The 15,653-nt window shown below is 37.5% G+C and overlaps 1 protein-coding gene across 1 annotated transcript in view; it reads right to left on the bottom strand.

The window, feature by feature from the left end:
• Positions 1–15,653, bottom strand: part of SP100 (SP100 nuclear antigen) — a gene marked incomplete at its 5' end in the record, with an annotated part of 43,131 nt that overhangs the window by 21,188 nt on the left and 6,290 nt on the right. Inside the window, 5 exon segments of the mRNA XM_007472080.1 lie at positions 8,448–8,501; positions 9,280–9,291; positions 9,294–9,389; positions 13,331–13,414; positions 15,534–15,593. Coding sequence (XP_007472142.1) covers positions 8,448–8,501; positions 9,280–9,291; positions 9,294–9,389; positions 13,331–13,414; positions 15,534–15,593 — 306 coding nt within the window.

Here is a 15,653-nt window from a genome sequence, read left to right as displayed (position 1 = left end):
CCTGCTCCTTACCACTTCCTTCTTTCCTTCCTCCTCAATCTGAATTAGCTAAAAGCAGCACATACTGAATGGTGTTAGAGAGGAAGTGTGGATGAAAGAAGAGGCTGGCCTTATCCAACTTGCTCACTACAAATTTTACAGTTTTAATATTATATCAGCTCAGTCTTTTAAATACTGAATGAGAATATCAATGCTGCTGAAAAGGATTAGCACAACTCTGGGGCTTATCTAAGACTTCGTCCTGGGGCACGGTAAGAACTATTTGAGAGAACAGGTTTGACAAGGAAGTAAGTAGGAGAAAGAACCAACTGTGCTTAGACTACCCATGCCAACTATTATAATAAATCAAGTATGGCAGTGAGATTTCACAAAAACTCATTGAACAGAAGTCTTAGACTTGGGTAAATATAACCTGGGAAATAAACAAGGTGATAAAGATAAGTATGGAGAAAAAAATGATAGAGATGCTAAAAATATAAGTATATATTTATTTACACTTATTTACATTTATATTCTAAAATATATATAACATATAATAATAATATATTTAAATATATATATGGTGTTAGAAATAATCAAAAGAAATGGAAACAAAATACATCTGAATATGTTTCAACTCCAGAAGGAAAGTCTTGCCACCTCTACAGTGCTGTATAAACCCAACAGCAGTATTTTACATGATATGATGTAAAAGAATGAACAAAAGAAAGTAAGTATACAAGAAAAACATTAGTAGAACGGGAGTGGGGGTGGGAAAAAGAAGAGAGATGAAGAAGAGGAAGAAAACAAAGAATGAGTTAGAAATGAAAATTACAGAACTTAATTCAGAGAATGGAGGGTCACTTATCTCTACTGCACCAACACCGTGTGGTATGTGCTATTAGTTTGGTTTAAGTAACTGTGTTTAGATCTGATGTGATACCAGGAGTCTGGCTTCTGCTTAATTGATTAAGTTCTCTCTTGTCTGTTTCTCCTCATTTGGTTGAGAGCTGTGTTCATCAGTTACAACAAACTTCTCTAACGCTTTCTCTCTTATTTCTCAGTCAGGGCTGGCTTGTCTCTGGCCACAAAGCTCTGTGTTGCATCCAAGTTCCAGCTCCTTTTATTGTCAAAGGGCCTCAGGCGACAACAAGGGTGGGTTTGAACCAATGGAGAGTCTGAATTTTCCTCTTTATTTGAGGAAATCAGTGACTTTGGATAAGAACATGGAGAACAAGTAAGCAGATTGCTATTTGTCACCCATAATCATCCTTTCTTTTCTTCCATAGGGATAGAGTTACAACCAGACCCTTGGCTGCCTATAATCTAGACCTATAATCTAGACCCTATAATCTAGAGGTTATATTTCTTAGCCTTACCTCCCAGCTAGTTCTGGCCGTGTGACTAAGTGTTCTCCAATAGGTTGTGAGCAGACGACTCTGGGTCTTTCCTTTAAAAGAAATAAATGGGGGCTTCCCTGGTGGCGCAGTGGTTGGGAGTCCGCCTGCCGATGCAGGGGACACGGGTTCGTGCCCCAGTCTGGGAAGATCCCACATGCCGCGGAGCGGCTGGGCCCGTGAGCCATGGCTGCTGAGCCTGCGCGTCCGGAGCCTGTGCTCCGCAACGGGAGAGGCCACAACAGTGAGAGGCCCGCGTACCACACACACAAAAAAAGAAATAAATGGGTGATATCCCTGTCAAGAAAAGGCAGTAAACAAATCATTTGAATTCTTGAACAAGAAAACCAAAATAACAGAAGAAATAATTGAAGATAAGTTCAAGAAAAAGTTCTCTGAAATTATAAAAAAAAAAGAATATACATATCATAAGTACATGTATTTTCACTCTGTAGCAGAGAAAATTGGCTCCAGTCAACCCTGAAATATATTCCAGCAAACTTACCATACTTTAAAGAATTGAACGGGCAGCCTGGGCAAAACAAGTCATTTTCAAGGGAGAGGGATCTCCTTGGCTATAGAATTTTCCATAGCAACATTTAATGCCACAGAAAAAAAGTACAAGAAGTACAAAATACTTCTAGAAGTAAAGAGTGAGCAAATTATTTTCAGGTATAAATAATAAAAACAAATACTTTTGAATAGGGAAATTTTGGAAATACTGTTCCTATGAGTACTTGTTCCTTTGAGAAGACTACTAGAGAATCCACTTCAGCAAACCAAGACAGGACTGGAAAAATTTTGGCAAAAGGATTAAAATAAAAATGGAGATGAGGTGACAGACCAGGGCATAAATGTATATGCCCTTACAATATAGAAATGATATAATATAAAAAAAAATTGGGAGGAAGGGAGAAATATGGGTGGTAGGGCAAGGTCATAATTTGTTCTACAGCTAGGAGTCAAAGGGTATTATTTGGATAAATAAAGGATAAATATAAAACACATTTAATAGCTAAGAGGTAAAAATAAAGGGAACATCATGGCCTAAATTGGGTGAGAGGGGAAAGAGAAATAGGACATACACTAATTTTATAAATCTCCTGGGTGGGAAGTTAATGGGTTCTGTCTAAAGAGAGGACCAAAGGTATCATATAAAGGTAATTCTAAGAGTAATCACTATAACAAAAGTACAAACCTTTGTAAATATCAGAAGTATATACTCCTAACCCATGGAAATATGGGAAATGAGCAGGGGCTCAACCATTCATTTCTTTTAAGGGAAAGACCCAAAAGAGGCTCACATTTTTTCTACTCAGATGCCACAGTCGCTTGGCAGGGCAGGGAAAGCTGGGAGGGTTAGTCTCAGCTAAGCAGTCATATGCCCAGCTGTAACCACTACCACAAAAATGCAAACCTTCCTAAGTATCACAAGTACATACATGCACATAAATGCATTGAAGACAGAATGCAGACTGTTGACATTTTTAATATCTAAGACACTAGAACAGGATGAATCAACAATATAAATTAATATGACAGAAACAAGTTCAAACACTTTGGTCCTAAAAATAAAAATAGATGGACTTAATTCACTTATTTAAATAAAATATTTTGAGATTAAATTACAAAGTAAACCCCAACTTTTAACCATATACAAAACACTCAAGTAAAAACATATTTTTAAATGTTGAAAATAAATGTATAGACAAAGGTATATTCAGCATACATCAACAAAAAGAAACCAGGAAGTCATGATCTGAATTTCAAAGAAAGTATGATTCAGGACAAAAAGTTTTAAGCAAGTAGAAAATACAGGAAATACCACGAGAGGTAAAAACACTCTACTAGTAGACAATTTTATTGTTACGTCCCTCATTCCACAGGTGATCAAGTGGACAAAATGAAGAGGCTATGAAAGACTCAAATAATATGTTTCAACAGGGTTGATATTATTGATACATATTCAACTCCATACCCAGAAAATAGAAATAGAGAATGTACATTTTCTCCCACCCTCTCTTAAGTAACTCTTGGGTCAAAGAGTAGATATAAGTCCAAATTGCAGGCTATCTGGCAAACAGCAATAATAAAATGTTGCCTATGAGAACAGATGTATTATTTAATTTAAAATAATTCTAGAAAGAATGAAAATATGTATACATACAGCCAATTTTCATTATTCACAGATTCCATATATGTGAAGTCACCCACTCCCTAAAGTTTATTTGCAAGGCCCGAATCAGTACTCAGGGCACTTTCATGGTCATTCATGGTGATGCACAGAGCAGTGAAAAATCTGAGTTGCCGGCCGCACCTGTTCCCAGATGAGGTTGAACAAGGCAATGCTCTGTCTCCTTGTTTCAGCTTATTCTGTAAACAAGTTTCCTTTTGCTGACTATTTAGTTCCATGTTTTTCTCACTTTTGTGTTTTCTGTTGGTGATTTTGCTGCTTAAAATGGCCCCCAAGCCTAGTGCTGAAGTGCTGTCTAGTGTTCCTAAGACAGTGATGTGACTTATGGAGAACATCTGTGTGTTAGATAAGCTCCGATCAGGCATGAGTTATAGTGCTGTCGGCTGTGAGTTCAACATTGATGAATCAACGTGTATATTAAATTAGGTGTCTTTAAACAGAAACACTCATAAAACAAAGATATATATTTATTGGTTTACAAAAATGTGACCAGAGGCTCACAGGAACCAAACCTTGTATCTCTCCTGGGAGCAAAGGTACAAGATTAGCTATTTTTGTGTTTGGGGTGATTCATGAAACCTATATACCATGAAAAATGAGAACCGGCTGTATATGTATACACACGCACACACACAATTATTTTCAGAGTTCACCCACTTTTTTCATTGTTTTTTATTTCAGTTATTATACTTTTCAATCGCAGAATTTCTATTTGGTTCTTTTTAAGAAAAAAAAATATATATAGTTTTGAAACTCGATGAATGAATGTGGGGTGGGGGTTAGGAAAAAGGGAGGAATCAAACACACCTTCTATACTTTTGGCTCAAGCAACTGAGTGGAATTAGTGCCATTTACTGAGATAAGGGTGAGTGGTGGTGGATGACAGGTTTGGAAGTGAAATAAAGGAATCTGTTTCATGTGTCCAATTTGAGACTCCAAGTGGAAGTTTGGAGTAAGAAGTTGAACTTATGACTTGGCAGTTCAATAGAGGGATCAAAGGAGGTGAAGTATAATTGGCACTCATTAACATATTGATGGAATTTATAGCTACCAGACTGGATGTAATCCCTAGGGATGAAATCTCTGGTACATGCCAACATGTAGATATCAGGAAGCCATGAAGGGACCATCACCACCAATAGAACCACCACTATCGACACTATCATCAACATCACCACCAAATGACCAGGAAGGAGCTATTAGCAAGTAGGAGACCGTGATGCTCCAGAAGACAAGAGAGTGCATCAGGTTCTCCCAGCTTACTCACCTGATCACAGTGATGCCAAGGCTTGCCAGGTGTTATGAAGCAAGAGGCAACCAATGACCTCCCAGTCAGAAAGACCATGATCAGGCCACCCTCTGATAAGCTGCACCAGCTTCATCCTCTTGACTGGAGAAACCAGCTTGTTAGGGACAGATCCCTTCAGGTCTAATGCCCAGGCTCCTGGGAAGATGTTTGCCTCCCCATGCACACTGCTCTCCACACCTGCTGCCTACGCCTGCCTCACCCATGAGGTCAGCAGAGCAGCTCATCTATGGTCAATCTGTATAGTCCTCTTGGGAGCCTGTGGTGTAGAGGCAGCCTCACCCTCACAATGAGATCTACAGAGGATCCTCATTAGCCAACAACATCGATTACTACATCACTATCCATGACAAAGAACTAACTACGAAAAATTACCAACCTTCTAATTGTAGTTTGCTGACATTTCTTTATCCCTCCCTTTATTTTAATGTCTTTTTTTGGCTTTAAGTATCCCATCATATATTTGGATTAAACTTTTCACAAACTGCTAGAATTAATTTATTCATTTAAGTTACTATCCAACACATTCTTGGATGCATCAGTATGCAGAAGCTTAACTATTTCTAATGCAGACTCTCTTCTTACCTGCCACACAGCAGGAGGAAGGAATTCCTTTGATGCTAGGAACTTTAACCTGGAGCAAGGACAGATGGAGGAGGAAATCATTCCAAGTGTTTGGGGTATGACACTGGTCTAACCTTGCGGAATTAATACTTTTCTCTTTCATCATGTTGGAAAAATACGGAGGTTCCCACGTTGCATTTAGCATGTAAGGTTGCTAGATTGTGGGGCTGTGTCAACAAGTATATGTGTCACTGGGAACCATTGTTGTGACCGGACCCTGGGCTATGTTGCAAATGAGACCCTTGACTCTTTGCCTCTGGGTGAAACTCAGAGTTTTTAAGAAAGGGAAGCTCTGGGTTCACTTCTTTCTTCTCTGGAAGCAGGGGTCACTGTGAATTATCCTGCCACATTATAGGATGAGCTATGGGAACTTCATCTGCAGCCAACAGAATTCTATCCAGTCTTTAGCATGAGCACAAGCTTGGCCTAAGTCTTTCAAAATCTTGGCCTCTCTGCTAAAGCCTTCTATACCTCTGTTTTGTGGGATATCCCAAATCTGTTTTTCCCTTCCATTATGCTACGCCATTATGCTATGCCAGTAATGATGCTCAGTTTTGAAGTCTGTTTGTATGTCTTCACCCAAAATGGGTACCATGAAGGAAGACTGGGTTTTAGCAGTCATTAGTATAGATGTGGTCTGATTTTCCAGGAAAGAGAAGTTATAGAAGTTTGAGAGTGTGAAATGGGTAAATCGAGCCGTGAAAATTGAAGTGGGATGAGGCCCATAGGATGAGGTCTGGTAAATAGAACGTGTATAAAGAAGAGTCCTCAGTATTTGGAGATCAAAGAAAAAACTGTAGAAAGTATTTTAATGATACTGGTAATAATATTTAGCTTATAAGTAGTAATGCTTATTAAATATAAGATATAGTTTAAAAAAATATATCGTAAACATCCTCACATAAATGCTGAACAAATCATTCACGTTATGTATTTAGGTGAAGGCAAGAAAGGAAATTTGAAAAAAAATGATAAAGATCACAAGCTGATTCAGATTTAGCAACAAGATGGGAGGCTGAAGTAGAAAAATTTATATACATCTTATTTTACTATTTTTAAAATACTTTCCAGGTCCTTTTTTCTCTGTTTCTGCCAACACAATCCAACTCTATGGGCCTGCGTTTCTTACGAGGCTAACTAATCAAATTCCAGAGACCATATTTTTAAAATGTGAGTCTTCATAACTAACAGAATTACAGAAAAAGGAGGGAAAGTCCCCTCAAGCCATAGCTGTAGAAGGAGAGAGAGCAGAGTTTGCACCACAAAACTAACACAAAGAATTGATTTGACAGCATTAAATTGAGAAATTTCATAAGAAGATAAGTCTTATAAAATATGGAGATGTGTCTGTTTGTAACCATTACCAATTTGTTCTGTTCTCTGTAATATAACCTTGTCCTTGAAAGAGTTATTTGAAGGGATCTTGTAATAACCTCCTCATTTGAAATTATTGCCATTTCTTATGAAGACAATTTCTTCAGAAACTTAATTCTGATTGATTGTCTTGATCATTTGGGGGCCTGGCCATAATATTTTAAGTGAACATTTGGATCCTTAAACTATATAGATGCTTGTAAGATTTTATATTGAATCAGAAGATCCTTGGCATTCTGATTTCCTCATATGCAAGTGGATAATAAAATGACCATAGATTTCCTATTTAAATAAAGATTTTGAGAGTCTTGTCTCACTTAAATTTATTCCAGCTATTTTGTAATGGGAAAAAAAGATATTCATAGAGGGAAGCAAATGGCTTCGGCATATAAATTTTTTTAAGGTGTATGAAAATTCTTAGTAGAAGAACACTAAATAAGATGTGAATAAATGGGTATAAGTCTTTGTTCTCCCCAAATTAATCTGTAACTTCAACATATTTCTACTTAGAACTTCCAATGGACTTGGGAAGGGAGTGGAGGAATCTTCTTGAGTTAATTTTAAAATTCACCCCCAGTGAATCATCAGTCTGGTGCTACTTCTGAGCTCTCCTTTATCTTCGGCAATTTTCTTGTAAAAGAAAAACTAATATATAGACAAGCAAAGACACTGTGTGATCAAAGTGGTGATTGAAATCATAATGTAATAGTGTAAGGAATATTTTTAAAATTCTCACCTCACATATACACAAAGAGGTAAAACTCACAGGGGTTTGGTTGTAAATATTAAAAATGATAAGGTACTTCAAATATTCTAGAATCAAATATAGAACAATATTTTAAAAATCTTCAGCTAGAAGCTGTTGTAAATATGATAGGAAACCAAAGAACTAGAGAGAAAAAAGCTAACAAATTTGATTCTTAAAAATGTATAACTTCTCTAGGACAAAATATTCCATTAACAAACCTAAAAGAAAAATAACAAATGGGACAAAATGTTAGGAACATATAGAATCAAGATTTAATGTACATGTATATCATATAAAGATTTCTATATTCATTCAGCTTGGTAAGAAAAATACAAACACCACAACATGACTGAGCATTCTGTGACAGAGTTCTATGAAGAAGAAAAACAAATGACCAATAACAAGTGGAAAATACTCAACCACACTAAAAATGAAAATAGTGCATGTTAAAGCATCCCTTAAAAAGACTTTTTGTAGTTCAATTTAAAATGTTAAATATTTTAATTTTCTAGGTATGATATAATAATTTTAAGAGGGAAAGTATGCATAGAATTATCCTATTTAGATAAATAAAACTACATTGCAAAATGTGTTAACACATGCATCGAAAAATTCTGGAAAGATATATAACAGTGTTTATAAGAAACATATTTTAAAATCAGCATAAAAAGCAATGTGAAGATATGAGCATTTTGAAAAAATAGTTACTTTAAAAGGCATTAAGTTTTTGTCTTATTAAAGGTATAGAAAACAATAATAAACTTAAGCATTAAAAAATAGTTGGTTTGTAACATGAAAATCGAGTAAATTCTTATGCACTCTTACTTCTTTTCTCACTGTGTTTTCCCAAAGTAGAATTGCTTCCAGTATCCGTGGTATCTAGAAAGTAACAGGTGGTGGTCAGAAACTAAAAATTTTGAAACTGTAAAAAACTGTAAAACTTTGAAAACTCTCTTCACTACTTATGTGTATCAGTTTCCTCATTTATGAAACAGGGATAACAACAGTTATGCTGCTCAGGTTTTAAATTTCTTATGAAGATTAAATGAGATCTTAGTTGCAAAAGCTAATGAGAAATCACTGTATAAATCAGTAACATGCTAGAGAGCATCCTTCAAAACTATATGGTGAGTTCATGAATAGTTGTCTGAGGTCTTTTATTCCTGTCAGGGCAAAGGACCATTTATTTGTCTTTTGAGGCCTTTCCAAGGTTGTGACAAAGTGACACTATGATCTACCAGCAGAAGAGCACTTTTATTTCTTTGCTCCATGGTACTGCCATTTTTACCAGTGTATTTCAATGACATCATTCATGTATAATCAACAGGACCCATTCTGTTAAACAGAATTCTTTTCTCCCTGAAGTTCCCCAATGGGTCAGTTCAAGCAAATGAAGACGGGAATGGGATTCTGACATGGACTGGATGTACTCCTTGTCAAAGTATGTTTAGAGTCAAGTGCATCAGGAACTGGAGCTCTGATTTCAGACTCCTGACATCCTGCAGCACAGGCCCTGTGACCTTCACCTTCCATAACTGGCCCACCCCCTGCTGTGAGCTGGTAGGAGTTCTCCTTGAACACCGATCACTCACCACAGCTCCCCCAGGGTCTGTGGTGTCTGCTGAACCACCTCTACCCTGACCTTGGGTGTCCTTACCCATCATGTCAATGCTTGGCTACTTTCAGTCCTTGCTTCTTGGCTTCTAGACACACTTTTTGAAAAACACATGACACGGGAACATTTCTCAAGTCCTTGGAGCTCTTTTCCTAAGTTATGATTTGTAAAGAATTTTCATTTGCACCCCTCCCCTCACTTCTGACCAGCCACCTTTCACGGACTCCTACATCACAGGGTGACTCTACCTCTGAGGTCGCTTTCCCTTTTGTTGCTTCTCACTGTCCTTGTCCCTTCCTTTTAATCTGCCTTTTCTCTTTTCCTCTTTGCCCAAAATATGTATCTTTGTTTTTCTATTTTTTCTTTATATGCTTTTCCCATCCATCCATTAATGACGTTTTTATATACATTTGTACTTACTTTTATGTGACATTATTCTTTTCCAGAAATATTATTTATTACATTTATATGTATATACATAATTCAACTATTAAAATAATTTTTATAGATATTCTCATATAAATACTATAAGAAACTAATTTTTACCAGACAAATTCCAAATGTTGGAATACAGAAAGTGGACTTTTTTTCTATTCACTCAACAAGTGTGCTGAGCATCTTTCATGTACCAGGTGCTGAGGTGAGTGATGATGACGCATGAAGAGTGTATGCTTGTCAATCTTATGAGCAACCAGGGGACTGACACTTAATGAGTGAGTACATTGAAACATGGAGAATGTTAGGACACAGATTGTACAGGATACTCTGGGGATGCAGAAGAGGCAGGAGGAACTCGCAGAGTTTGAGATGAGGGACCTCTTCTGGAGGAGGTATCGTGGAAGCGGTAGTTAACCAGATTAGGGAGAAAGGTGACTAAGATGATAGTCCCAAATGGATGGAGAAACATGTGCAAAGGTCTGGATTCAGCAAATAGAAGTAACCAAAAGGAGTTTAGTATGTCTGAACATAGAGTGAGAGAATGAGAGGGAATGGTGAGAATGGAGAAAGAAGCAGGAGCCTCAGGTACGGAGCTTTGGAGATCACATGAAGAAGAATTAACTTATTCCTAAAGAAAATTAAATGATATTTGGCTATTATGTAGGAAATCAGCATGAACATAATTGCATTTTTGAAAGATCAATTTAGCTAAATCACTTAGAGTGTGTTTGGTGGGAACAGGATGAGAAGGAGGACAAATAAGGAGCCTGCAGACCTAGTTCAAGTGAGAAGTGGTAGAGACATGGACGAGAGTGCTGGCATGGAGATGGAAATAAATGGACAGGGTGGAGATATATAAAAGGAATAATTGATAGAGTTAGGTGACAGATGGGGTACATCAGTTGAGGAGATGGCTGTGTCATGGATGACTCTTGAGAATTTCAACTTGAAAGAATGAGTCAGTTAATAAGTGGTTTAGAGATAGCAAACACTGGAGGAGTAGATGCTTTCTTTAGGGGGCAAGATGATGTGCTCAGTTCTAAAAGTGTTGAGTCTGAGAGACATCTAAGTGGAGAAGTCTAGAACCTTCAGGACCTTAGCCAGAGGCCTTTCTGACACTTGGATAATTGAGTTTGGAAGCTTAGAAGGCAGAGCTGGGCTGGAAATGTGTGTTTAGGAACCATTAGATTGTAGACAGTGATTGAAACCGTAAGAGTACATGAAACCCCTTTGGTGAGGTACCTTGTAATCTGGGTGAGTTACAGGAGCCACTTTGATACCTGGGGACACCTTACCCTGAAAACTCTCCGCTAGTGTGAACCACCCCTTGTGCCAATGTTGCTTCTTTCTCATGGTCATCTCAGATCCCACAATTTCTCCATCTCTCTTTCTTTCTTTGACACTGCCCCTTTCTCTCTCTACCATTTTTCTCTCATCTTTTAACCCTTTATCTATGCAGTTATCTCTGTGCCTCACCTTTATTGTTCTCCATTGATTGCTTCCTGTATGTATCTCATTTTGTCTAGTTTTTTATGCTTCTGTCTCTGGATTTAGTTTTACTGTTGAAGTAATCCTCTTGATATTGTCACATCACTTTCTGTTTTCTCTTCGCTTCAGTTTGTTTCTCTTAATCTTATCTTGATCTTTTGGCTTAAAAAAATTACAATCTTTGTGTTTATCTATATTTTCTTCAACCATATTTGGCTTCGTCTCACAGTTTACCACTTTCATTGTCACCATCTGCCTGCTCTTTTGACACTGACCACACTATTGACTATTATTACTTCTGCCAGTTCTCTATGAGCTTTCACAGGACTGTGCGTCAGTCACAGAATTTATTATCATGTTTCTGGTGAACTTCCTAGAGGTATCTTGAAAATTATCCATCTTCCTCTACAAAACTTCCCAATCTCATGATATTTGGATCTCACGTCCACTTAGAAAAACTTGACGCTTACTCAGATATCTTTTAATTTGAAGAAACTTACTCAGATATCTTTTCAGCCTAATTTTTCAATTATTTCTCCTTGCATTATCCACTTAGTGTCACCTCCCTCCACCCAGAAGCTGAGCTCTTCCTTCTCTTTTGGCTCCTTCGAACCTGTTGAAAACAGCCCAAATCTGTGCTCAGGCCTGTCTGTATATGAGTATGTGTATTGGTGTGTGCATGTATGGCAATGTTTTGGGGGAGAGATAGGTAAAGAAGGAAGAGCTTTTCCTGTGTGCAGACAGTAAAACAAAGATAACTGAGAACTAGTATCACAATTGGCTTTTCTACAGCATGCTAATAGATGGGCAGCTCTTCTGAGTCTCTTCCTCTATTTATTTTTAGAGCTTTGAATCCACAGGACATTGAAGGGAAATAAGGAAACAGCAGACTGTAGACGGCGACCAGGAAACAGACTTTGATGTGGTCATGCTGATCTATGTTCGGAGCTCAGATGGGCTGAAGAAAAATACACCTGTCCAATGACTATACCTCACATCCAACAGAGATTTTCTCTGTCTCTTTCAATCTAGCCACACCTTCTCCTCCTCCTTTTCTTCAATTTTCTGCCCATCTGTGAACTTCGCTGTCCCTGATTTCTCTTAACTTCTGTGTTGATTTCTCTCATTTCATCAGTTATACTCTTAATATCTGTTCCTTTTTATTTCTCTGTTCATCCTTTTTGGCATTATCCTTCTAGGTGTTCTGTATATCATACAACTGGTTCCATTCCTACCCTCTCTGTTTCTTTATGGTTTTTGCTTTTTCCCTCTCAATCTGAATATATATTTCAAAATCCACACCAATACTGGTGGTTATATACCCACCAATATATATACATATATATGTACATATGTGTGTATATGTATACACACACACACACACACATATATATATATATATACATATGTATTTATTATTGTTGCTAAATAAGTCTTCTTGCATCAGGCACTGATACATTCCCCTGTGAATATGCCAGGTCCCTCGTATCCCCTCTTTGGACTCTGATCACGTGACACAGCTCTTATCTTCCTGCCCGTTACATAAAATAGTCACCCTTTTTTACCCTTATACATTTGTACATCTATTTCCTCATCCTAAAATGAGGAAGCAAGAGTTAGCCTTTCTAAGTCTTAAAGATTTTGTGATAACAGAGTAAGATCTCATTTGCCAAAGGAATTTAAAATATCATGGTACAATCCAATTACAATGTGATGAATATCTGTCACAGACTATACTAAAGTTTGAGAATGGTTGATCTGAAGCTTTTATTTCTGTCTATAATTACACAGCAGGACCAGTTGTCTTTTGAGGCTTTTACGATTACAAATGACGTTAATGTCAACCAGTATATCACTATAGAAATCTAGGATCTTAGTGTTAGCAGGCATGACAGTACGTGTTTAAAAAGAGGCCATCATTTTGGTGATTATTTCTGCTGAAATAGGAATATAAAATTACATACATTTAGTGAATATGAGTCATTCTATTAAACATGAATTTATAATAATTTCCTGCCTCTTTCCATTTTCTAAAATCCGAAAAGTAGTTCCCAGGATTAACTGGATACAAGGTAGTCAAGGTCTCAGAATAAAATGCACCAGGAAACAGTGTCTTTTCATTCCTGACATTCTGCAGGCCAAGGCTTGGCATCCTAATCTTCTTTACCTGACCCATTTCTTAGGACTGAGCTAGACGTTTCCTGAGGCTCATCTTCGTTACTCAATTCTGAAGTGTCACCACTGCTGATCCCTGCAGAAAGAAGTAAAATTCCTTTACAGTCTCAGCCTGTGACCTAGGACCTATACAGCATGGAGTTCTTTAAAAGGAAATCTGGAAAGGGGAAAGCTTATGTAGAACAGATAGGAATATTCCTACCACCAGGTCCCCTAGAGCTCCGTCTGACCTCCTGGTCAAGGTTGCTCCAGGGACCACCCCCAAGGCCGACACTGGACACAACTTTGCCATGGAAGGCACTCACTTTGGTCACTACCCTTTACCCTTTCCTCTTGTCTGCACATACTTCTGCTTCCACTTTGTTTCTTACCCAGGGGGACCGTGGAAGCAACATTTTCAAGATGTCAGAGCCTCCATCAGCTGGGCCCTCAGTTGAGCACCCCTCCACCCTGGGAACCACTTTATCCTTTTATGTGAGTGAAGAATAAACCTGTACTGCACTTGTGACACTGAACTTATTGAGGCCTACAAGTAACATCAATTAGCCCAGCTCACCTAATTCACCATGTATAATGTGAATCATCTAAAATGCCAACAAATTTATCATTTTATTTGAAAGGATATTACCAAAAATTTGAATGAAGCTTTTATAGCAAAGAAAGATATTTGTTATAGCAAGAGTTTTGATTGTTCTTACGTCTTTTCCTATTGCTTATGCTGCAAATTGATGTGTTTTCAATATCCCAAGGATCTAGGAAGGAAAGAAAAATACAACCAGTAATCTATATCTAAAAGAGTAGTAAATCTTATGACTACTCACATTGTAGACAGGATTTGGACTATAAAGACACAATGATGATCATTTCTGTCTCTTCCTGTCTAAAGGAAAGTGAGCACTCTACCAAATGGAGCAAAGCCCCCCCACCCCAGTCCTTTAGCCCTAATTGCAAAGTCAAAAAAGTTTTGAAAACCAATATTTTTTCATAGGTTTGTACTAACTAGTTTGGCAATGAATCTGGACCTCAGCTGCCATGAGTCCAATAAAATATTTATCACAGTTGTTGTGAATTCACACAATTTGCTGCAGGAACACTAATACAGTATATTTGAGAACGAGATTCTGTCCCAGACCCTACTGGAGTGTTTTATAACAAATAGGATATACACCACACTGTGTTTCTAAAATAATAAAACATTATATCTTACATCTGGCTTTAAAGATTTTGAATAAACGATTATGAATATTTGCTAAGAGTCCAGGTTGTTAGTTCTGACTCTTCCAATAATTGTCCATATGTGATGTGTAAAGATCCTTAAATGTTTATGTGCTGGAGTTTGCTCATCTGTGAAATGAGGGAACAACAGTTTTCTGACCTACATTTTAGGTTGTTGTAAACATAAAATGATACCTTATTTGTGAAGATGTTTTCAAATATCACTATACAGGCCAATGTCATGTTGCAGGTAATGCTGGGTTCCTACCTGGCTCTGTCTTTTACTCTCCATGTGAGTTCATAAAAGACCCTCAAACATTACCAACTCCAGTTTCCTTATCTATAAACCTGGGATAACCTGGTTACCCTAACTCCCTGTTAAGGTTTTTGTAAAAGCAAAGGGAAGCTTTATTTATAAAAACCCTATGAGGAATCACCATGTAGGCCAATGATTTAGCTATAATTGGGGTTTGAGGGTATTTGGTCTTAAGCTATTTTTCCATCAATAATTTAATAGAAGCATAAATTATTCTGTGAAGTCTTTCTAAGTTGGGGACTAATGACAATATTAACAACAAATAGAGGAATGCTGTGCTTAGTATGCTCCATAGAATAAAAGCATGCTGAGGAATAAGTACACTATTTCCATTCTTTAGCACTAATAGATACGATAGTGTATAGTAAAAGGTATAATTTTACTAGCATATTTTTGCTACATCTTCAATATATCAATTGACTGGGCTCATCCAGTTAAACAACAGTTTATATACAATGCCTTCTTGCCTCCTTCCACTTCCCAACAGGGCCAGAAAAGTTAAATGTGGAAAATGATATCCTAGACGGAATCAAATCAAGGCATGTGGAGAATGCTCAGAATAAGATTCATCAGGAAAACAGAGCTCTTGGATTTACACTCGGGATATTTGCTGTCCATGGCTGCAATCTTTATCTTCCTACATGAGCCATCTGGGATCATGAGCAGGTGGCTTCTCTGGCCCCTCCTCCCTCACTTGATTCTAAAAAGTCAAGGTTATGGGTCACTGCACAAAGGAACAGGATTCTCGAGGGTTTTGGGCATGTGACCAAGGAACCCATTCAGC

This window comes from Lipotes vexillifer, unplaced genomic scaffold (genome assembly GCF_000442215.2).
Source record: "Lipotes vexillifer unplaced genomic scaffold, Lipotes_vexillifer_v1.1 scaffold860, whole genome shotgun sequence".
NCBI classification, from domain to species: domain Eukaryota; kingdom Metazoa; phylum Chordata; class Mammalia; order Artiodactyla; family Lipotidae; genus Lipotes; species Lipotes vexillifer.
This window is presented reverse-complemented; position numbering and strand designations above follow the sequence as displayed.